This window comes from Musca domestica, unplaced genomic scaffold (assembly GCF_030504385.1).
Source record: "Musca domestica strain aabys unplaced genomic scaffold, Musca_domestica.polishedcontigs.V.1.1 7, whole genome shotgun sequence".
In the NCBI taxonomy this organism is placed as follows: domain Eukaryota; kingdom Metazoa; phylum Arthropoda; class Insecta; order Diptera; family Muscidae; genus Musca; species Musca domestica.
In genome coordinates this window covers 6,762,747-6,786,533 of record NW_026712383.1, presented here as the reverse complement: position 1 = coordinate 6,786,533, position 23,787 = coordinate 6,762,747, and the positions used below count along the sequence as shown (strand labels likewise).

Here is a 23,787-nt window from a genome sequence, read left to right as displayed (position 1 = left end):
TTTTAAACCTTGGTCACAAGCAATAACAGCGTTTTGTCATTGCGGATCAATATCCATAATAAATATTTGCCATCACAAAAATATGTCGTCATAGAACCTTTATAACTTATATTGCTATAGTGGATCAAAGTATATAATGTGTGGTGAATCCTTATAAAATATTACTTACATATTCCCATATTTTACCACATTTATTTATTGACTACTAAACCATAATATTTTTAAACAGTGGTCTGCTATTCATTCATAAATTCACCACTGCTGGTCTCCTGGGCGTATGATAAACAAATAACACAGCAAATAACGTATACGTCCACATGTCAATCATTTGTTTAACCACACATTTTCAATACATCAATCACAGCAACAGTAATTGTGTGTGTTTTAAAAAAATATTTTTAATATTTTAAAATGTTAACAATATGACGTTGTTATTGTTTTCATTGTCACAGTGTTGGTGAGCCCAAAAGGTATTTTTTCGCGAGCATGTGTGTGTGTGCATGTTCATCTATAAACAAAAGCAATTTAATTTATTGTTTTCTAAAAATAAAAACAGCAACAATTTCATGATGTCGATGATGATGATGATGTCCATGACGCTGACACTGCAAACATGTTCAGTTAGAATATTCTATATATACATAATGTGATCGGAATTTCAGCACCCTGGCCAAGCTAAGCCAGCTTCATTTTATTGTGGCGATACATGTGTGTTGTTGCCCACTTAAAATATGCATTGTTAAAAATTTGTGTTGATTTATATGTTGATTGTTTGTGTTTACGGTTGGCTGGTCAGTTGGTTGGTTGGTCGGTCAGGTCTGGTTGGGTTGAAATATGTGTCATAAATATTTAAATAATATCGTTTTTTGCTGCTGCAGATGCTCACCAAGTACCAGCGATACAAACAACCACAGATGAGAGAGAAAAACCCCCGACAAAGCAACAAGAGTTGAGTAGCATTGGATAAACCCACAAAAAAAAGAAACACATACCTGTTGACTGTTCAATGATTGTGGATTTTGCATGACTTTATCTAAAATATGCAAAATTATCTCAGCAGCCATTTCACGTTCCAGTTGAGAGCCTTTCAATTGCAAATAATTATCGAGCTGCAAATGGTGGGAAAATTGAAAAAATAAAACGTACATGTGACATTATTTAAAATTGAAAAATAGAAGCGAAACTAAAGTTATGTTTATAGATATGGTTTTTAAATATTGTTATTAAAAAAAAGAAATATCAATTTATTTTCAAACTGTTGCATAAAAATTCGTTTTTATTTGTTTAATCAATTTTTCGAGTTGGCATATCAACGATATTATTTGAAATGGCCGTTGAAGAGTATATTAAAAAATATGGAACATAAAACATTTTCAATTAATACACTATAATTGCAATGAAAATGCTTAAAAATAAATATTAAAAAATATTTTGTTGTTATTATTGAATATATGTTCAATAAAAACTACAAGATAAATGGCCTGCTTAAATTTAAAAAATATTCTATAAAAAATCCATATTTTCATACCCTACACCACAAGGTGGTCAGGGTATTAGGTCTTTGTGCATTTGTTTGTAACAGGCAAAAGGAAACGAGATAGACCCATAGTTCCTTTTGATGATCTGCAGAGAATCACATTTTGTGTCGATTTATGCATGTCCGTTCGCCCATCCGTCCGTCCATCTGTCCATGTATTTTTGTGAACAAAATACAATTCGCATTTATTACCCGATCCAGATGAAATTTTGCACAAATCATTTGTTTGGCCCAAGAACAAACCCTATTGAAAATTGGAGATAATCGGTCAAATTTTAGATATAGCTCCCATATATATCTTCGTCCGATTTGCCTTTTACTGTGCACCAAACGTGTAATATCAGCCCGAATAGTATGGAGTTTTTCACATACAACCAAATTAGGCCTGAAAATAAGTATGCCAAATTTGATCGAAATCGGTTCAGATATAGCTATAGCTCCAATATATATTTTTCATCCGATTTGTTATTTTTGTCCTCCGCAGCCGTAATATGCACTCTGTAACAACAATATTTAGGGAAATATATCAAATACAGCTCAGAAATACCATTGCTAAATTTTTCGCAATAATATTCGGCATTTATTCTGATGCCACGGTCGATTAATACGAGCGGAGAGCAACATCGGCTGTTATGGCGGCCCAGAACCATCACCATGGCCGACGCTCGATTTCTGGTGGCCAACCGAAGATGCATATTTTCAGCTGACCTCTTTGGTAAATAAACACAATCGTATTGTTTGTTTTCAAACTGCTGAACAACAAATGTTTTCTCATCGGAGAAAACAAAATTCGACAGTTCTCCACTTGCGACCAAGCGAAGCAACTCCTTAGCTCTTTTGAGTCTATTTTCTTTCTGTAGCGGTGTAAGTTCTTGCACTTTTTGGAATTTCACGAGCTCATTTTTCAATATTTGCCGAATCGAAAATTGCGACGATCGTCCCGAGCGATGGTACGAGACAAAAAAGATTTGTTCAGATTTAAATGCTGGAGTTCTCTAACGATAGCCACTTGTGATTTTCCAGACAATTATAAAGAAATCACACTATCACCATTGAATTCTATCACGAATAACTGATTTTTTTTTCTGGAAAATTCTCAACAAAATGCTTTTGTACGCTTGTAAAAAATATAATGAGCTGTCACTGGAATAATTTTAACAGCTTTCGGACGAAAGTCTAAAATTGGTTGCAATTTTTTCATCTCACCCTGTATGTCCAATAAAAACTACAAGATAAATGCCCTGCCTAAAATAAAAAAAAAAAAAATATTCTATAAAAAATCCAGATATTGTTCTTCCTGTTTTCGAAAAAAAATCTTGAGAGCTCAAGGTATTCTTTCAAAATTTACAACTATTGCTTTAATTGTCCTTTAAAACAATGTTTCCTTTAACAATTCAGGATTATTGCTTTAACGTGACTTGAAAAAAATCTTTAATCTTCTACGATATTGCTCGATTATTGTTATATATGTCCTTTTTCCCCAATAAACATAAAAACTGGTTTAAACAATGCATTCTTTTTGCACTTCAAAAATATAAGATAAAAAATCCTCGCTCTCATCCGGTAGTATTAGAAAAAAATATAATTAAGAAATTCACAAAAATTTAAAATTTAATTTAAAAATATCATCTTATCCGGGTCCTTAAAAACAACCTATAAAAATTCACAACATGGTGGTCTTTGCAAATAAACTCTTTTAGAAATAAACACTGCGGTGATCCTCAAAAAAAATTACAAATTAATCTATGCTCTCTTGATTCTTAAAATAGTATTCCTTAAAAATCTACGCTGTGTTCATCTTTGGAAAAAAATATATTTTCTAATATCCAAGATCTAAAGGTCCCTGAGAAATAATTTTTTAAATATCTAAACTCTAAAGGTCCCTAAGAAATAATTATTTTAGAAATTCACGCTCTGTTGGTCCTTGAAAAAAAAAAATATTTTTTTAAACTCCAAGCTCATGTTTATCCTTGTGAAAATATATATATTTTTAATCTGAACTCTAAATGTCCCTGGAAAATAATTATTTTAGAAATCTACGCTCTGTTGGTCCTCGAAGAAACATTTAGAAAAAAAACACGCTTTGAAGGTCCCTGGGAAAATGATTCTTCAAAAGATCCACGCTCTAAAGATCCCTGGAAAATAATTCTTCAAAAGAGCTATGCTCTAAAGACTCTGGAAAATAATTATTTAATTATTTAAATCCTTGAAATATTATTCGTTAAAAAGGACACGCTTTATAGATCTTTCAAACGTTTATCTTTTTAAAATCCACGTTCGGATTTGAAAAATTATTATTCAAAAAATCCAGACTTGAGTGATTCTTGTAAATGTATTTTTTTAAAATCTATGCTCTGCTGGTTACAAATCCACTCTCGTCTGTTCCTGTATTTTTGTAATCGCACTTAATGTTCGATTAAAATTAAATTTTGCACAGATTCTTTGTTTGACGCAAGGACAAATCTTACTGAAATTCATTCGGCCCAAATTTAGATACAGCTCCCATATATATAATTATACGATTTAAATTTTATTGTGGGCCATGGGTGTAATATTTATTCAAATGATATGGATTTCGACAGTTTCGACCGAATACAACCTGGAAATAAGTACTTCAAATGTGGTGAAAATCAGCCATGTTCAGATATAGCTATAGCTCCCATATATATGTTTCATGCAGTATGGTGTTTATATTCCTCACATTTATAAAAATTTTAAACGCTTCTTAAAAAAATCATCATTAAAAAATATTTGTTGAAAGACAAAAGGTCCTTGAGAAAATATTCGTTAAAAATGCATAAACTTTTAGTTATTGTCCTTGAAAATCAATCTTTAAATACCCACCGACTTTTTTGTACTAGAAAATATATTCTTTAAAAAATATACATTTTTTCCAGGTTTTTAGAATGCTACATTTTTAGTTCCTGAAATATTTCCCACCATTTTTTGTCCTTATAATATTATTTTTTATGATCGAGACAATTTTTATCGTTGAAAACATATTCACAAAAATATTTTAACAAAAGGTACCTGACTTTAATTTTAACCATTTTTTCATTCCTTTTAGTTATTTTGAGGTAGTTTTCCCACACTTTACCATGCATTCCAAGAAACGAAACTCAAAAACATAACTAAAAATTCCATATTTTCCAATAATTCTTTGGAGACTTTAGCAAAGTTAAAACTTTAAAAATGCAGTGATATTTGTGCAGACAGCAAACCAAAAAAGAGTCACACGCAACTAAAATTAGGTGTCTAAAACCCGAAAAAAAACTTTGTTTGAACAAAGATGTCACAATTTGTGGTTGTTGGAAAGTTTAAAACAGAAGTTGGCTGAGTTTTGTTCAAAGTTTTTTTTTTTGTTTCTGAAGCAAATGAAAAGTTGCCTTTAAATAGAAATTTTTAACTTTTGATGGAAAAATATGATAAAGACTATAGTATTATGAGATTTTAAATAGGATTCATTCATATTTGATATTAATATCGAAGAAAAACACGGATGTAATCAATTTTAGGTATAATTAATAAATGTTGGACACCTTGGCGTATGACTTATTTTAATAGAATGTACCTTCATACATATGAAAAATATCATGTTTTATTACTCATACGCCATATATATTAAAATAGAGTTGTGTCAAACTACACCTTTTTCAGTTGTAATTCGAATAATTTTCGATTAAATCTGTAACATTTCTTTCGTAATTCGAGAGTTCCATTTGTAATTTGAATTCTTTCAGATGTAATTTGAATTTTTCAAATTGTATTTCGAAAATTTCCAATTGTAAAACGAATTATTTCTGTTGTAATTCAAATGATTCCAATGGTAATTCGAATGTTTCCAATTGAATCATTCGAATTACAATCAGAAAAATTCGAAGTACCCATGAAATAATTCGAATTGCAATTGAAATAATTCATATTAAAAACAAGTAAGCAAAGGCTATAGTCGTGCGGGGCCGACCATGTGATACCCTACATAACACTACAATGTGTTCGAAGTCCCCTTATGCCCAGATCCATTTGGGAAGATTTCGTTATTGAAATAATGTCAAAGAGCTCTGAACAGATAATTTCCTTAGGTTTGTGACCCGGGGTATTTTGCCAATATTTACGCACTCCGTCGTGTTGTTAGGTATTTAAAACAATTTCACACGAAAGTTGTGGTCCATTTTACAGGTATATATAATCCAATGGTCATCCAAAATGCTAGACTTATTCCCTGTCCTTAGCTATATTCTCATGAGAAATTGGGAGTCGATTGGTTTCCAATTGGGGCCTGCAGAGCGATTGTACATAAATGTACATCTTCAGAAACAATAGGTTTTAATTCTGAACCTAAGCCTACGACAGGCAAAATTTCGTGAGGATCGGACGATAATTGTGATACGTATGTAAAGCCTCAAAACGTAGTGTTGTGGGGTATAACAATTTAGAAAATTTAAGTTTCAAAATTGTAAGTCGAATTGAAAAAATCGCATCCGATAAAAATATGACAAAAATTGAAAAAATGGAAAAAAAGATATTCACTTTTTTGTAGTCATGCTTTTTTGCGATTTTCTTAAATTTTATACCTTTCTGTCAAGAGACCATTCCGATTGATTGATGCGAATTGGGAAAATCAGTCCAGCGGCTCTTGTATTATTAGCGGAGCAAAACCAACATCAATTTCTTTTTCATATAGATTTTAACTATTTTGCTGTATATCCGATATCTTGGCTATCAGCATCACTATAATGCCCAAAAGTGTCTTCGTGATGTACTTACGATTTTGCCGGAATAAAAATATTCGCGGTTAAGATAAAATTTTCTTATATTTTTTACATAAAAGTTATGGTTTATTTTACCCGCTAAATACTGTCCGATGACCTTTCAAATCTGTCCAGCTCTAAACTCTAACTCCATGCTAAATTCCAAGTCGATTGGTCTATAATTGCGACCTGTAGAGCTACAGCCAAATCAAGATTTTTTTCTGTTTTTGGTCCATTTCAACCCCTAAATATTTTACGATCATCTCCAAAAACAATAGAGTTCTATTCTGACTATAACCCCACCTACATTTTCAATTTCGCGAGGAAAATGTAGTTCAGTTCAATACACCACTTCCTTAACGTATGACTGATTTCACATATTTCATATCACTCATACGCCGTATACATGAAAATACATACATACGACTATACGTCCACGGAATAGCATTAGGAACTAGCTCGTTCGATCGAACTAGATTAGCACAATTCTAAATACAAACATTTAATATATTTTCCTAGAAAAATACTTACCTCATGCAACATATCAATCAGGAAACCCGCCTCTCCTGGCAAAAAATGCTTATACCTCCTCAGCGTATAATCCAAGCTAGCCTTTAGCAAATCCGATGTATTTGTCTGCTGGAATCCCGAAGTAAGGGCACGAAATTCATTATAAATTCTCAGCAAGTGATCACGAATACAATTAGAAAAATCTGGCGTCAGCCATGTAGTGTTGCCGGCATCTCGTTTTTCACATGTACGCTTCGAGAAACCCTCAAAGCCACGAGGGCAATCGGAGATGACAGGCACCCCTCCCGGGGCACTTGTGGGCCAATGTACCCCATAGGCCGACTCAGCATGACAAACATGAACAGCACTGCGATCAATGACCGTGATGTAGACACTCTTCGATACCGGTTTGACGGTATTCGAAACCACACAGGTATATTCGGCAGATTTTTGTATATTATTTATTTTTAAAATACTACCATCCGGATAGAGATCTTCCCACATAACGGTCTTGGGATCGGATTGAAACAGCTGACCGTTGCGTGACCAACTGTAGCCAAGTTGGGCATAGCGTTTGATATCATCATTGCCGGGTGAAAGGCATCGAACACGCAGGGAGTCGCCTTTGTGGAGAGTAACGCTGGCAGGGTCTACGCGTAGGCGAGGTGGGGATTTAATGTGGACATGCAGCGAACGGCACTGCTCAACGCCCCAGTCAATGACCTGAAAACGTAAGAGGGTGGGAAAGGGTTAGTAATTAGAAAAATTTGGAGAAAAATTTGAAAAAATTGATGGCAAAGAAATTCAGGGAAAATGTGGGTAAATCGAGTGGGGTTAACCACATTCTATGTCAATTTAAAGATGACCGTCCGTCTGTCTGCCAGTCCGATGTAGTAGCGCTTGCTCTTGTAAAAATGTAGTGCTTTACAATTTTTATGATTGTGGTATGCCTGTCCATATACTTAGCGCCATCTATCTATCAACCGGTTCATTGTTGCAATATACCTATCAGTTCGTTGACGTTTTTCCCACCTTTGTTGCCAATTGTTTCCTCTTTTTAACTGGAAGAACAATTATGTATTATAGGCGGATCCAAGTTTTCCTTTCCGATGAAATAGCAGCATCCGTCCATTTTGTCAAAAGTAACACCAAGGGTAGGCATCGATATAAGGTATTTCTACATCGCTGCCTCGTTTTTTTAAAGTGAATTGAAGAAAATTAAAAAATTAAAAAAAAACTACAAAATTCTGATAAGGATTTTTTTTCCTGGTTGGCTGAAATATTTTTGTCACTGAACCACTTGACTTAATGTGAGTTTTGTACCCTGAAAATCTTATTTTTTATATTTTATATCTGGCTTCAACAGATTAACCTGATAGCCGAATCTTACATCAATTAATTCAAAGATGAAATCACCATTCCATTAAGTGCCTATGGTTTCGTTTGAGTTGCACATGATTTCAATTGAAAGATGCTTTACATGATTTTACATTGGATTGGTCTGGAAATTGAATTGGAAATTACCACTGGTAATAGCTTTCATTCTCTATTTTTTTCATAATGCTTATAATTCAAATACTTCTTAATAGAATTATGCAAGCTGAGTGCCAAAGCTTTATTAGGACACGACAGAAAGCATAACACAAAAAAATCCAATAACTGTTCTCATAACATCGATCAGACTGTGCAATTGATTTTGATACAGTTGTGTTTGATCGTCGTGTGTTAAGCATCTCAGCATTTATTTGGGCAACGGTTTAGATTGACCGAAGTTTCCTAAAATTTCCATGTGATAATATTCATAAATTATTCACCAAAGATTTGTGAAGAAGTGATGTATACAGAAGTGGAATTGTTGGAAACTTAACATCGGCAGTGGTTAATAAAGTGAACCTGCAAGGAACGGGAGTGATAACCTCACATTTCGGTGAAAACACATTATAAATTAAAAGAAGTTAGAACTAGCTGCAGTTTTAGTCCTAAAATCATAATTTTAAGTAATTATTTTTATTCTAAAAGTCCTTAAATTAAGTGTTTTGAATAAGTGATATTTTTTGTATATAGAATTTATATTATTGGCATAGTGAAGTTAGTGTAACTTTTTCTAGAATAACCCCTAAGTCAACCATAAAAAATTGACAGTGCCAAATAATTCGTAAAATTTAAAAGAAAAAGAAGTGTGTACCGTTGATTTTGCAAATCACTTCCCAACACTCATGCCCCTCGAACATAATAATGGTCATTTTATTATGGTCATAATTATGGCTTTAAGGGTTTGGGTTGTGGGATAATGATGTTGGTAAATGTTAAAATGGAGTTTGAAGAAGCACAAAATGGAGTCTTAATGAAGTTAAAACAGTGTTCTAAATGAAATTAAAATATTCAATTGCATCTGAATGTGAAAATGAGACAGCAACATTTACCCTTGCAAAATCAACGTGTTGTGTATAACAGTTGGCGACAAATTTGCTACTCCCATATAACAACTTTATTTTAAGAGCATCAACAGCAAGTGATCGAATTTTGGATTGCCGTAGAAACAGCGCATTCAGCAGCGCAGCGACCATCAATGCCTCTGCGAAAGTACTTTCGTCGTGGGATCGTGATAATTGAGTGAGTTATTGATTTATTTCTTCTTGGTTTTGCTATGTTTTTTTTTTTAAATGAGAGTTGGATATATGAGTCGCCATAATTGGGTTGTCATGGAGCAATAATGTTGATTATTACTTGGTATTTAAGCAGTAATAGAAAAAATTACAGAGCTTTTTTTTTGATTTGTATGCTCTATTTTACTCTCCATCTCATATCTTTAAAACATTATTACGAAGTGCTACCCAAATGTTGATACACACTTTGCTGGATTTGGTTTATGGCCATCGAAAAATTAGCAACAAAGAGAATAAGAACAAATAGAAGCACAACCACTATTTTTTTTTTTCTTTTTGCTTATCAATTCTTGTTCAATTCATTTGCTTGAACCTTTGAGCATTTTTGCACCCTACCAACAGTATGTGTTAATTAACAACTATGAATGAATTTAGTCTTATTTTTATATTTATACAACCTAATTTAAAATTGCTGATATTTTTCGTTTTCTCTTATAAATTATTTAAATCTTTTTAATTTCATTTCATGATTTTTTTTACTATACATTGTATAAACTCGATGTCATCATATTATTTATTCCAAATAGTTTCATAAATTTTTCAAAGTTAACTGCTAGTTAAAGTTCTGCCCCTGGGATAATAATATGTCTAGTTTAGTTTTGATAAGTATACATGAATTTCTTTTTATTTATTATAGTTACTAATATGAATAAAACTTGAACATGATTTGATTGACCCTTTGTAGTCATTGTAAAGGCTGGTTGAATTATACATGGGGTCATACCGAAATTTTTGCTTCAGGATACGTTTGGCAGGTTATGACAATGGTTGGGAGGGCAATGCGAGCAACAAATGCCACCTTGTTGCTAAAGTTTTTTTGACATTCTAGAACTCTTTTACTTTCTCTTACATCCTATCTTATTCCCTAGTAGTGCTATTTCATCTGTTAATCTGTCTACATATTAACTCTTAAATACCTTTTAAAGTCTCTAGAAAAAATTAATTATTCTGTTCTCGCACGCAAAATCAAAATTGTTAAATCTTCTGTAGCCCAATGGTATAAGGGACGTTGATGCCAAATGAACCCCCCCACCGACGAGCCACAAGGCCGGCAGCAACGCGTGCAGGTGTCACACAGTTCCATAACTCCATCTACCACCAATAAGAAATCGTTGTATGCTACAGAATAAAATAAATGGCGCCCAACGTGGGGCCCGAACATGAAATTTTCCGCAAGGATATATATTCTTGACTACACCTGGCTATATGCATTATATTGTTCGGCTCCGATTTTACTTTCTACCCTAAATTTTTCTTTTTTATATTTTTATTTCACATCACTCTTTTCGGGACATTCTGTTGCTATTTGGATTTTGTTTAAGGTCGTATTTCCATTAATCCTTATACTCCCAATGGTTACATCTGTTTCATCTGAACATATTAAGTACTGTTCTGTAGTAATCGATTATGTTATGGTTGGAATTTATTTTCTGGATTATTATTTTGTGCTAGATATAACCACATGCATAGTTACTGCATTACTTTACCCTTTATCATTCGTTTGGATTTATAGAGTGACTTCATCTATACCAAACAGTGAAACCTTTTTTTTTCTATCATTAATGCTTTTATTTGTCAAAAGACTTAGTTTCTCTTCGCCAGCCTTTTCAATCTACATGGGATCAATCAGATTTATCAGTAATAGATTTTTTTCTCGAAATTTATATCAATATATATTAGAAAAAAAAAACTTAGGCTTTAGTCGGAAAAGTATAATCTGCTTGATTATTTGATAATTCCGAGCCGTGCATTTATTTCGAAGTATATAATATTTTTAAGCGTTGGAATTAGTTTCTCTTTTATTTCTTATCTGTTTTCTGAACAACACTTATTCTAATTCATAAAATTTATTTTATACACTGCATGAATTCATTTAGTCAGACCGCTTTTCACTATCTTCCATATCTGATTTGGTAATTTCATTTTTTTGCTATATTGGACCATTTTTTTTTTGTTTTGCTGGTGTCCGCAACAAGGCCTCTTAGCGGATTTGTTGCTGTTGTACCCTTCATATTTATTCTGTGTTCCCATAAGGCAAAATGTCTCAGGAAGGACGTGGTGATGACTTGGCCTCGGAACAGGCCAGTGATACGAATCCCATTTGTGGTGGCTGTGCTAATCCAATCACATCTAAATCACATTTTGTACGCACAAATTGTGGCCATACTTTCCACAAATCGTGTCTCTCACAATGTATGAAGTCGCGTCCTTTCTGTCCAATTTGCAATGTACGCGTCCTTAGTGAACCTCCTACACCAGGTACTACTACCAGATCACAATCTAAGTCTCAAAATACAATATCAAATAGGATCCCAGAAAGCCAGCCATCTCAGCCAGTGCCCTCCGTTACCCAGCCGTCAACACAGAATACAGGGGAATCTTCGATTCGTCCTGAGGATTTACAGGGGATGATTTCGTCCATAGTCTCTGCACAACAGGCCCAATTACTCGCAAGTCTCAGTGATCAGATTGCTCGACTTGTCCAGACAAATATAGAGTCCAGGTTATCTCGTAGTGATCTAAATGGCCGTCCTGCATCTCCTGCTGCAGCGGTCCAGACACAACACACCTCACCCAGACAAATTCAGACGTTACCCTCAGTTGAGGAGAGGACATTCCGCGAGATGTTTGGAATTTCTTTAAATAATACGGGAAACCAAGCCCAGCTTAATAGTAGTCGTACGGGTCCCTCTGTTTCAGTTTCCAATAGTACTTCGTCTGATCTTACATCTAGGCCAGACAAGGTATTACATATTATGTCGAATTGGAAGATTAAATTCAATGGGAATATAAACGGCTTATCTATTGAAAATTTTATCTACCGAGTGAAAGCTCTTACTTTGCAGACCCTACAGGGAGATTTCGATCTTCTATGCCGTAATGCTAGTTCTTTATTTGAGGGCAAAGCTGCCGATTGGTTCTGGCGTTACCATCGGTCAGTACCAGTAGTTTCTTGGCAAGAACTATGCAGAGCTTTACGTCAACAGTATAGTGATTCTAGGACGGATATAGACATAAGAGAGCTCATCAGGGACAGAAAGCAAAATCGTGGGGAAAGTTTCGATGTTTTCTACGAGTCGATTGTCGAATTAACAGATCGATTAAAGGAACCTCTTTCTGAGACCATGTTGGTAGAGGTATTGCGAAGAAATTTGCAGCCTGAAATTCAACATGAGATTTTAAATTTACGTATTAATTCACTCCAGGAATTGAGAAATATATGCAGAAAACGAGAATTCTTTCTGCAGGATGTAAGAAGAAAGCAGGGAATATTGCCAGCAAAGTCAAATATAGGTTCGAGGAGGATGGCTGAATTGGACGAGGTAGTGGATACGGTTTTGCTAGATTCCCAGGATGATGTTGATGATCAGGTTTCTGGAATATCTCTTTGTTGTTGGAATTGTCATCAAGCAGGACATCGGTACCAGGATTGCCTCTCCGATAGAACTGTGTTTTGTTATGGTTGCGGTGCTCCGAACACCTATAAACCGAACTGTTTAAAATGCAATCCAAAAAACGGTCGATTGGGTGCACAGAAGAGTGCACCAGGACAGGGGAAGTTGCCGGAGACAGGGCTAAGGTAACTACTTTAAAGAGGAGGATTGATAATAGCGACGTAAGTGATTCCAACTCATTTCCACGTTCAAAAGCCCAACCAACTCATACAATTAAACCTTTTCATGTTCGGTTGAAGGAGTATAGGGAAGCCAAAGAGAGAATTTTTGGTAGTAAAAGAGTAGCTTCGAGGTCAGCAAATCGAATGTGCCAATTTTGGAAGAAAGTTAGAAGTTTTAAGATGAATTGCATATCCTCTGTTTTAGACAAACCCTCTGATGTCAGGCCTTATGCTGAAGTGACACTTTTTGGGGAGAAGGTTTTGGGGCTTTTAGATACGGGGGCATCCTTGAGCTGCATAGGGTCAAAATTTGCTAAATCCTATCTTGATTCGGGGCGTCCTTTTAAAATGCTTAACTCTTCGGTAAAAACTGCTGATGGGCAAAGTCAGAAAATCTATGGATGCGTAGAAACCACTATAATGTTCAGAGGAATTCAAAAACCAACAACTATTTTTATAGTTCCAAGTCTCGACAAAGATCTATTCTTAGGTGTTGATTTTTGGAAGTCCTTTAACCTGCTTCCGCCAGGATTGTCCTCGCCCGATTATGTTTCAGATAATGTTTCCTGGATATCCGAATTAGCTCCAAACATTCATCTCTCTGAACTCCAAAAGCATCAGTTGGATCAGATAATCAACTTATTTCCTTCATTCTCGAAACAGGGGTTGGGCAAAACTAATATTCTCTGCCATTCCATTGACACTGGTTCCGCAAAACCCATAAAACAGAGGCATTTCCCAGTTTCGCCAGCTGTGGAAAAGCTTATTTACGAAGAGTTAGATCGTATGCTAGAGCTAGGGGTTATAGAGGAGTCCACAAGCGCCTGGTCCTCACCGGTGGTGCTTCATCGAAAACCAGGAAAAAATAGACTCTGCCTTGACAGTCGTAAGCTCAATTCCGTTACGGTGGGAGATGCGTACCCTTTGCCTCATATTGAAGGAATACTAAGCCGTCTTCCGAAAGCAAAGTATATTACCGCCTTAGATCTTAAAGATGCCTTTTGGCAAATTCCTCTTGACCATGAATCTAGAGAGAAAACAGCATTTACAGTCCCCGGAAGACCCTTGTACCAGTACACCGTAATGCCTTTTGGGCTTTGTAATGCACCGCAGACAATGTCTCGATTAATGGACAAGGTGATTCCGGCGGAACTTAGGACGGAGGTATTTGTTTACCTCGATGATTTGTTGATCATATCGGAATCGTTCAATAGACATCTTGAGGTTCTAAGGTTGGTAGCACGAAAGATTAGGGAATCCGGCCTTACTATAAATGTTGAAAAAAGCAATTTTTGTGTATCGGAGGTTCGATACTTAGGACATTTGATAGGCAATGGTGTTATTAGAACAGATCCCGATAAGGTTTCAGCGATAACTGAGTTTCCAGTTCCGCGATCTATCAAGCAGGTTCGGAGATTTCTTGGTATGACTGGATGGTACCGCAAGTTCATCCGAGACTATGCTTCTATTGCCACGCCTTTGACGGATTTAACGCGTGTTAAACGAAAATTTGTTTGGTCTGAGGAAGCTCAGAAGTCATTTGAAATGTTAAAGTCCCATCTGAGCACCGCTCCCGTCTTACATAGTCCTGACTTCACACAGCCGTTTTTTATACACTGTGATGCAAGTAGGACGGGGATAGGAGGAGTACTGGTCCAGAAAGATGCGGAGGGTGAAGAGTTTCCAGTCGCCTTTATGTCAAAGAAACTCAATCAAGCCCAACGCAACTATTCAGTGACCGAACAAGAATGCTTAGCAGCAATGCTAAGCATTAAAAAATTCAGAGCTTATGTGGAAGGACATGAGTTCACCGTCATCACTGACCATGCGTCCTTGAAGTGGCTCATGTCCCAAACTGATCTCAGCACGCGGTTAGCTCGGTGGGCACTTAAACTACAAGGTTACAGATTTAAAATTGAACACAGGCGTGGTAGTCAAAACATAGTCCCGGATGCACTTTCTCGTGTTAATTCTGAGGACCTGTCTTCTCTTACCTTTAATTGCTTTTCACTTTCAGAGGTAAATAATAGTGGATTTTTTGTAGATGTTAATTCATCACATTTCAAATCAGAAGAGTATAGAAGGCTGTTAGAGAAGGTTGGAAACAGCTTAGACAAAATGCCTGATCTAAAAATTATAGATGGATTTTTATATAGGAGAACAGAGCACGCGATCGGGGAACAGTTTAATGACGATTTGTCATGGAAGCTTTGGATTCCCCGTGATTTGGTCCCGGAGGTCTTGAAAAATGCGCATGACGACCCCCTGTCTTCTCATGGCGGCATAAATAAGACACTCTACAAAATTAGGAGATTCTATTTCTGGCCGAACATGGCAGTAGATGTTAAGAAATACGTCAACAATTGTGACATATGTAAATGTAGCAAACATCCTAATCAGCCACTAAGACCGCCAATGGGCAGGACCTCTGATTCTGACAGATTCTTTCAGAAAATTTATATTGATTTTCTCGGACCTTATCCGAGATCCAAATCTGGTAATATAGGTATATTCGTTGCACTCGACCATTACAGTAAATTTCCTTTTCTTAAGGCGGTGAAAAAGTTTACATCTGATGTGGTAATTAATTACTTAGAAACTGAATTGTTTCACACATTTGGAGTGCCTGAAACTATTGTCTCCGACAATGGTTCTCAGTTTAAATCAAATTCATTTAGCCAGTTTTTGAAACGATACAAGGTCAATCATGTCTATACAGCCATACATGCCCCTCAAGCAAACGCGTCTGAACGCGTCAATAGATCCGTCTTGTCCGCTATCAAATCCTATGTATCCCCGAACCAAAATAACTGGGACCAATTACTAAGTAGCATCGGATGTGCATTAAGGTCCACTACACATTCTGCGATTGGGACTTCCCCATATTTTCTTGCCTTTGGCCAACAAATGATCACTAATGCTTCCGTTTATCCACTTCTTCGCCAGTTGCAAATGTTAGATGACAGGACTGTTAGGTTTAATAAAAATGATTCGTTGGCTATCATGGGGAGCCGAGCGAAAGAAATCATGAGCAAGCAGTTTGATAGGAATCAAAGGTCTTATAATCTTCGCTCTATGGAGGTCACCTATGCCGAGGGACAGGAAGTATTTCGGAGAAATTTTAAGCAAAGTAGTTTTGAGCGTGGTTACAATTCGAAATTAGCTCCTACTTTCCTAAAAGCGCGGGTTCGGAAAAAGCTGGGGAATAGCTATTATGAGCTTGAAGACCTGCAAGGAAATATAGTAGGCAAATATCATGCCAAAGACATGCGTCAATAGCTATTGTCCATTGCAAGCGTGATCAGCCTTAGGTGATTATTGTCACCCCTAAGCCTGATTTTGGCGGGGGAGAATTGTAGTAGCGCTTGCTCTTGTAAAAATGTAGTGCTTTACAATTTTTATGATTGTGGTATGCCTGTCCATATACTTAGCGCCATCTATCTATCAACCGGTTCATTGTTGCAATATACCTATCAGTTCGTTGACGTTTTTCCCACCTTTGTTGCCAATTGTTTCCTCTTTTTAACTGGAAGAACAATTATGTATTATAGGCGGATCCAAGTTTTCCTTTCCGATGAAATAGCAGCATCCGTCCATTTTGTCAAAAGTAACACCAAGGGTAGGCATCGATATAAGGTATTTCTACATCGCTGCCTCGTTTTTTTAAAGTGAATTGAAGAAAATTAAAAAATTAAAAAAAAACTACAAAATTCTGATAAGGATTTTTTTTCCTGGTTGGCTGAAATATTTTTGTCACTGAACCACTTGACTTAATGTGAGTTTTGTACCCTGAAAATCTTATTTTTATATTTTATATCTGGCTTCAACAGATTAACCTGATAGCCGAATCTTACATCAATTAATTCAAAGATGAAATCACCATTCCATTAAGTGCCTATGGTTTCGTTTGAGTTGCACATGATTTCAATTGAAAGATGCTTTACATGATTTTACATTGGATTGGTCTGGAAATTGAATTGGAAATTACCACTGGTAATAGCTTTCATTCTCTATTTTTTTCATAATGCTTATAATTCAAATACTTCTTAATAGAATTATGCAAGCTGAGTGCCAAAGCTTTATTAGGACACGACAGAAAGCATAACACAAAAAAATCCAATAACTGTTCTCATAACATCGATCAGACTGTGCAATTGATTTTGATACAGTTGTGTTTGATCGTCGTGTGTTAAGCATCTCAGCATTTATTTGGGCAACGGTTTAGATTGACCGAAGTTTCCTAAAATTTCCATGTGATAATATTCATAAATTATTCACCAAAGATTTGTGAAGAAGTGATGTATACAGAAGTGGAATTGTTGGAAACTTAACATCGGCAGTGGTTAATAAAGTGAACCTGCAAGGAACGGGAGTGATAACCTCACATTTCGGTGAAAACACATTATAAATTAAAAGAAGTTAGAACTAGCTGCAGTTTTAGTCCTAAAATCATAATTTTAAGTAATTATTTTTATTCTAAAAGTCCTTAAATTAAGTGTTTTGAATAAGTGATATTTTTTGTATATAGAATTTATATTATTGGCATAGTGAAGTTAGTGTAACTTTTTCTAGAATAACCCCTAAGTCAACCATAAAAAATTGACAGTGCCAAATAATTCGTAAAATTTAAAAGAAAAAGAAGTGTGTACCGTTGATTTTGCAAATCACTTCCCAACACTCATGCCCCTCGAACATAATAATGGTCATTTTATTATGGTCATAATTATGGCTTTAAGGGTTTGGGTTGTGGGATAATGATGTTGGTAAATGTTAAAATGGAGTTTGAAGAAGCACAAAATGGAGTCTTAATGAAGTTAAAACAGTGTTCTAAATGAAATTAAAATATTCAATTGCATCTGAATGTGAAAATGAGACAGCAACATTTACCCTTGCAAAATCAACGTGTTGTGTATAACAGTTGGCGACAAATTTGCTACTCCCATATAACAACTTTATTTTAAGAGCATCAACAGCAAGTGATCGAATTTTGGATTGCCGTAGAAACAGCGCATTCAGCAGCGCAGCGACCATCAATGCCTCTGCGAAAGTACTTTCGTCGTGGGATCGTGATAATTGAGTGAGTTATTGATTTATTTCTTCTTGGTTTTGCTATGTTTTTTTTTTTAAATGAGAGTTGGATATATGAGTCGCCATAATTGGGTTGTCATGGAGCAATAATGTTGATTATTACTTGGTATTTAAGCAGTAATAGAAAAAATTACAGAGCTTTTTTTTTGATTTGTATGCTCTATTTTACTCTCCATCTCATATCTTTAAAACATTATTACGAAGTGCTACCCAAATGTTGATACACACTTTGCTGGATTTGGTTTATGGCCATCGAAAAATTAGCAACAAAGAGAATAAGAACAAATAGAAGCACAACCACTATTTTTTTTTTTCTTTTTGCTTATCAATTCTTGTTCAATTCATTTGTTTGAACCTTTGAGCATTTTTGCACCCTACCAACAGTATGTGTTAATTAACAACTATGAATGAATTTAGTCTTATTTTTATATTTATACAACCTAATTTAAAATTGCTGATATTTTTCGTTTTCTCTTATAAATTATTTAAATCTTTTTAATTTCATTTCATGATTTTTTTTACTATACATTGTATAAACTCGATGTCATCATATTATTTATTCCAAATAGTTTCATAAATTTTTCAAAGTTAACTGCTAGTTAAAGTTCTGCCCCTGGGATAATAATATGTCTAGTTTAGTTTTGATAAGTATACATGAATTTCTTTTTATTTATTATAGTTACTAATATGAATAAAACTTGAACATGATTTGATTGACCCTTTGTAGTCATTGTAAAGGCTGGTTGAATTATACATGGGGTCATACCGAAATTTTTGCTTCAGGATACGTTTGGCAGGTTATGACAATGGTTGGGAGGGCAATGCGAGCAACAAATGCCACCTTGTTGCTAAAGTTTTTTTGACATTCTAGAACTCTTTTACTTTCTCTTACATCCTATCTTATTCCCTAGTAGTGCTATTTCATCTGTTAATCTGTCTACATATTAACTCTTAAATACCTTTTAAAGTCTCTAGAAAAAATTAATTATTCTGTTCTCGCACGCAAAATCAAAATTGTTAAATCTTCTGTAGCCCAATGGTATAAGGGACGTTGATGCCAAATGAACCCCCCCACCGACGAGCCACAAGGCCGGCAGCAACGCGTGCAGGTGTCACACAGTTCCATAACTCCATCTACCACCAATAAGAAATCGTTGTATGCTACACCGAATGTCGGTCTATTCGTCTGTGGAAATAAATCTAGCTTCCGGAGTTAATACAATTTTCTTATGGGAAGGGTTTCCCATACATCAGCGAACGAATTTAAGTAGTTTTACTCAAGTTTACATAAGTCCACTTTAATGTATAGCCCCCATTCAGCTGTACCTCTCTACATTCGGTATTTTGATGAATGTCTAAGTTCACTGGAATTGTTTCAAATTTCGTAATTATATTTCGTAATGGATACAACAGCCTGTGAAAGAAAATTGTCTATGCAGAACCAGGTCTTTGTACAGCCCCCATATAAAGGTACCTCCCAATATTCGGTAATTTGATGATTTTAGCTACATTTTTCTCCGGAATTGTTTCAAATTTCCCATATCGGTATCTCCTTATATTCCGTATTTTGACGATTTTAGCGGCATTATTCACCGGAATTGTTTCAAATTTCGTATTTGAGTTCCTAATAGGTACTTCAGTCCAAGGCAGAAAATTGTCTATGCAGTTTCAGGTTTCCGTATAGCCCATATATGACGGTACATCCCTATGTTCGATGTTTTTTATACCCTACACCACATAGTGGTAAGGGTATTATGTCTTTGTACCTATATTTGCAGCATGTAGAAGGAAGCGAGAACTTTCTGAGACGATTTATGCACGTCAGCACTTCTGTCCTTCCATGTATTCGCAGTTCGCATCCGAATCCGATTGAGATGAAATTATGCAAACAATATTTGTTTGGTCTAAGAACGAACCCTATTGAAATTGGTGATAAACGGATCAGATTTAGATATAGCTCCCATATATCTTCAACCGATTTCGGGTTAATTGTGCAAAATATGGCTAAAATAAGTCCAAATGACCTGTATTTTGATACATCCCACTGAAATCAGTCTAGAAGCAAGTAAATCAAATTTGGAGAGAATCGGTTCAGATATAGCCATAGCTCCCATATATATGTTTCATCCGATTTGGGGTTTTAAGTCGCTCACATGCGTAATATGAACTCCAGAAGAGTGATATTTGGTAACGTCATCGAATACTGCTCCAAAATACCTCTGTCAAATTTCATCGAGATCGGTTCAGATTAGGAAATAGCTCCCATAATATCATTATCCGATATCAGGATTATTGTGCACCAAATGGCTAATATCAAGCCAAATGATCTGAATTTTGGGAATTACGACTGAATTCATCCTAGAAACTAGTACTCCAAATTTGGCGTAAATCGATTCAGATACAGTTATAGCTCCCATACATATGTTTTATCCGATTAGGGTTTTAAAGTCCCTCACAGGTGTAACATACATTCCACAACAATGTTCTTTGGTACCAAATATCAGTTACAGCTCTGAAGTAAGTGTTTTGAATTTTGCCAAGATCGGGGCAGATTTGGATGTAGCTCCCATATATATGCCCAACCGATTTCGGATTAATTGTGCACCAAATAGCCAATATCAACCCAAATGGGCTCAATTTTGGCAATTATGAATGAATTCATCCTCTAAACTATTACTTCCAATTTGGTGTTAATCGGTTTAGATATAGCTATAGCTCCCGTAAATATGTTTCATCCGATTTGGGGTTTAAAGTCCCTCAAAGTCGTAATAAGCATTCCACAATAATGACCTGTGTTACCAGATATCAGATTTGGATATAGCTCACATATATATCTTCAACCGATTTCGGGTTAATTGTCACCAAATAGCCAATATCAGTCAAAATAACCTGAATTTTGACATATCCGACCGAAGCATGCAAATCAAATTTGGAGAAAATCGGTTCGGATATAGCTCCCTCACATTCGTAGTATGCATTCGACAACAATGATATCTTATAGAGCTCGGAAATACCTTTATTTTAATTTACAAATTCGTTAGGAACGGTGAAGGGTATTCAAAGATTGGCCCGGCCGAACTTTTTTTGTTATTACTAATATTTGTGATTTTCCTTATTATTAAGGACGTAGCCCTTATTTTTATCCTTGTTATGTCCAACAGTTATTCCATTATACAGAAAATATGTTTGCAAACATTACACATGGCCAAGAAAAGTCCAGAATATCAAATAGCAAGGACTCGCAGCATACCAACTATCGTAATTTTAAAATGCAGCCAGATAAATACCATGGCATTGCAGAAAGAGAATATAAGGCCGGTGGAAAAAATTAACAACTCGTTGCTTTGATACATGGCAAAGAAGGGTGGTGTCTGACACTCAGCTTGCTCCCTTCACAGGCTGATGCACTGAGCTACAAAACAGCAACTGCATCATGGATAGATCAAAAAATGAACCTTGATACATACATACATACCATTTTCATATATACAATAATATTTCACAACTAAAAGGACGTTGGCATGGAGTCTAGGGAAAATCCTACCCTCCTCCTCCATTTCTCTAGCAAACCAAAAGAATGGGGGAGAAATGAAAAAACGCATCACATGAATTACTCCAGTAAACAAGCATAGAATAAAATGCCAAGCCTAGCTACCCGTCAACCTTCATCCAACGTCAACCAGACCAACAGCTTCTTGTTTTTTTTTGCTCGGATCCGTTAACTGGGCGCAAAAAATATTCAAGTGTAACAAACGCATTCACTTGACTTGTTTGCCTGCTTGCAATTGCCAACATTGGATGCCATGGCATGCTGGTGTTGCACTTCTTGCACGGAGAGACAGACAGGCGAAGGAGAGACACAAATATACAGACGCAACGAACTGACGGACGGACAGACACAAAGACAGACAACTGCTGTAACTTAACTCAAACAAATCGTAACAAACAATACAAAACAACAATAATGGCATTTATTGTGGGTGTTGTTGTTATTTGATGTTGTTGTTGTTGCTTTGGTTGTGTGGTAGCTTCCAGCAATAATGTGCAGGTTTTACACATTTTTTTCTGTCCGGAGAAGTATAGGTTTTGGATATTAGGGTGAACCGGATACATGTAAAAACCTTATAAAGGTTTGGTCAGGATATCGAATTTATATTGACACTGGTTTTGATTGAGGTATCCATAAATCTCTAAAAAACCCCAAAGAGTTTTTGGAACATCGTACAAAAAAGTACTAAACACTGCTTTTATAGACTAAAATTCAGTATTTTTAGTGTTAGAACCTTCCAATTTCGCATGTAGGCTAAAATTTGCATGAGATACTACATAAGGTAGTAATTTTAAATGTCCAACAGAAAGGGTACTAAATAGTACTTAAGTCATTATCAGTATTCGTTGTTCAATATTGAATAATTACAGGAAACATGTGAAAGTAGAGCTAACAAGTAAAAAAGTATTGGTCGGTTTTACCGACAGATGTATACCCTCAACCAATATTCGATTATTAAAAAATATTTTGACTTCTGTTATGATTACTTATATTTTTAACCCAATTGAATATTTTGGAATATATTGAATTGGCCAATATTGGTCATTTCATATCGGACCTTAATAAATATGATATAAATATTGCGAAGCGCTAGGTTTGGACTGTGTTGTGTTAATGGAAATTTTGGGATGTACCAAGTCTTGATTAGAACCGGATGTCAATTTGGCTTTTTATGAGCTTCATGCATATTCAAAATTTTGAGCCAGAAGAAGTGGACCGATATAACGGATCTTTTGTTAATGGAAAAAATGGGATGTGCAAAAAATAAAGAGAACCTGATGCTTTTTTCGGATTTTATAAAAGTTTTGTTTATTCAAAACTTTAAGCCTTTGTGGTGAAGATACCAGAAGGAATGGTTCGATCTCTACCGTCTTTATAACAGAGCAGATCTTGATAGAAATATTGAGATGTATCAAGTTTGAATGGAGTCGGATGTTTATTTCGTGTTTTATGAGCTTTATGAATATTCTACATTTTAAACCTTTCTGCGGGAGGTACCAGAGGGAGTGGATCGATATGTTCCATCTTTACACCAGGCCATCAATTTATAAAAATATTGTGAGTTGTGTAATTTGAAGAAATCGAATTCTTACATCACATTTTTGTGTTATAATTATTCGAAATGTTTACCCCTTGTGGGGGAGGTACTTGTCCATTTTCGCACCTGATGCAATGATTAGAATTTGCAAAGTTTGAGCAAAATCGGATCATTTCTCTTTCTTTCTCTAATCTAATTTTCTCTTTCTCTTTCTAATTTCTTAGTTAAACCGATATTGCGCATATCAATAATAATATTACGTTGTACCAAGTTTGGATCAAATCGGATACTCCCTTCGAGAGTTATCGTGTGCACCAGCCAGACAGGCAGACAAACGGATGGATATCGCTACATCGACTCCAAATGTCTTGAAATGGATTTGATCCAAAGAGACCTAGGGTCTAAAACTGTCATCTCTATGAGGCACGTTTTGGTTGTAACGGAGCTAACAATAGAAGACATTTGTTTGAACATTTGAATCGCAACCTAACCTAAATAGAGGGGGCAACTTTACCTTTCCTCCACATTTCTG

General features: G+C 35.4%; 2 protein-coding genes across 2 annotated transcripts in view; one reads left to right on the top strand and one right to left on the bottom strand.

The window, feature by feature from the left end:
* The window catches only part of LOC101892624 (uncharacterized), a 277,791-nt gene that overhangs the window by 146,592 nt on the left and 107,412 nt on the right, over positions 1-23,787 (bottom strand). Inside the window, exons 5-6 of the mRNA XM_059130222.1 lie at positions 6,820-7,521; positions 993-1,109 (exon numbers count right to left, since the gene is read on the bottom strand). Of these exons, the coding sequence (XP_058986205.1) occupies positions 993-1,109; positions 6,820-7,521 (819 nt within the window). The remainder of the gene's footprint in view (positions 1-992; positions 1,110-6,819; positions 7,522-23,787) is intronic.
* On the top strand, positions 11,419-17,051 carry LOC131806086 (uncharacterized). The gene is made up of 2 exons (XM_059129991.1): positions 11,419-16,855; positions 16,911-17,051. Exon 1 carries the CDS (start codon positions 11,504-11,506, stop codon positions 13,046-13,048), a length of 1,545 nt encoding a protein of 514 aa, XP_058985974.1. The 5' UTR covers positions 11,419-11,503; the 3' UTR covers positions 13,049-16,855; positions 16,911-17,051.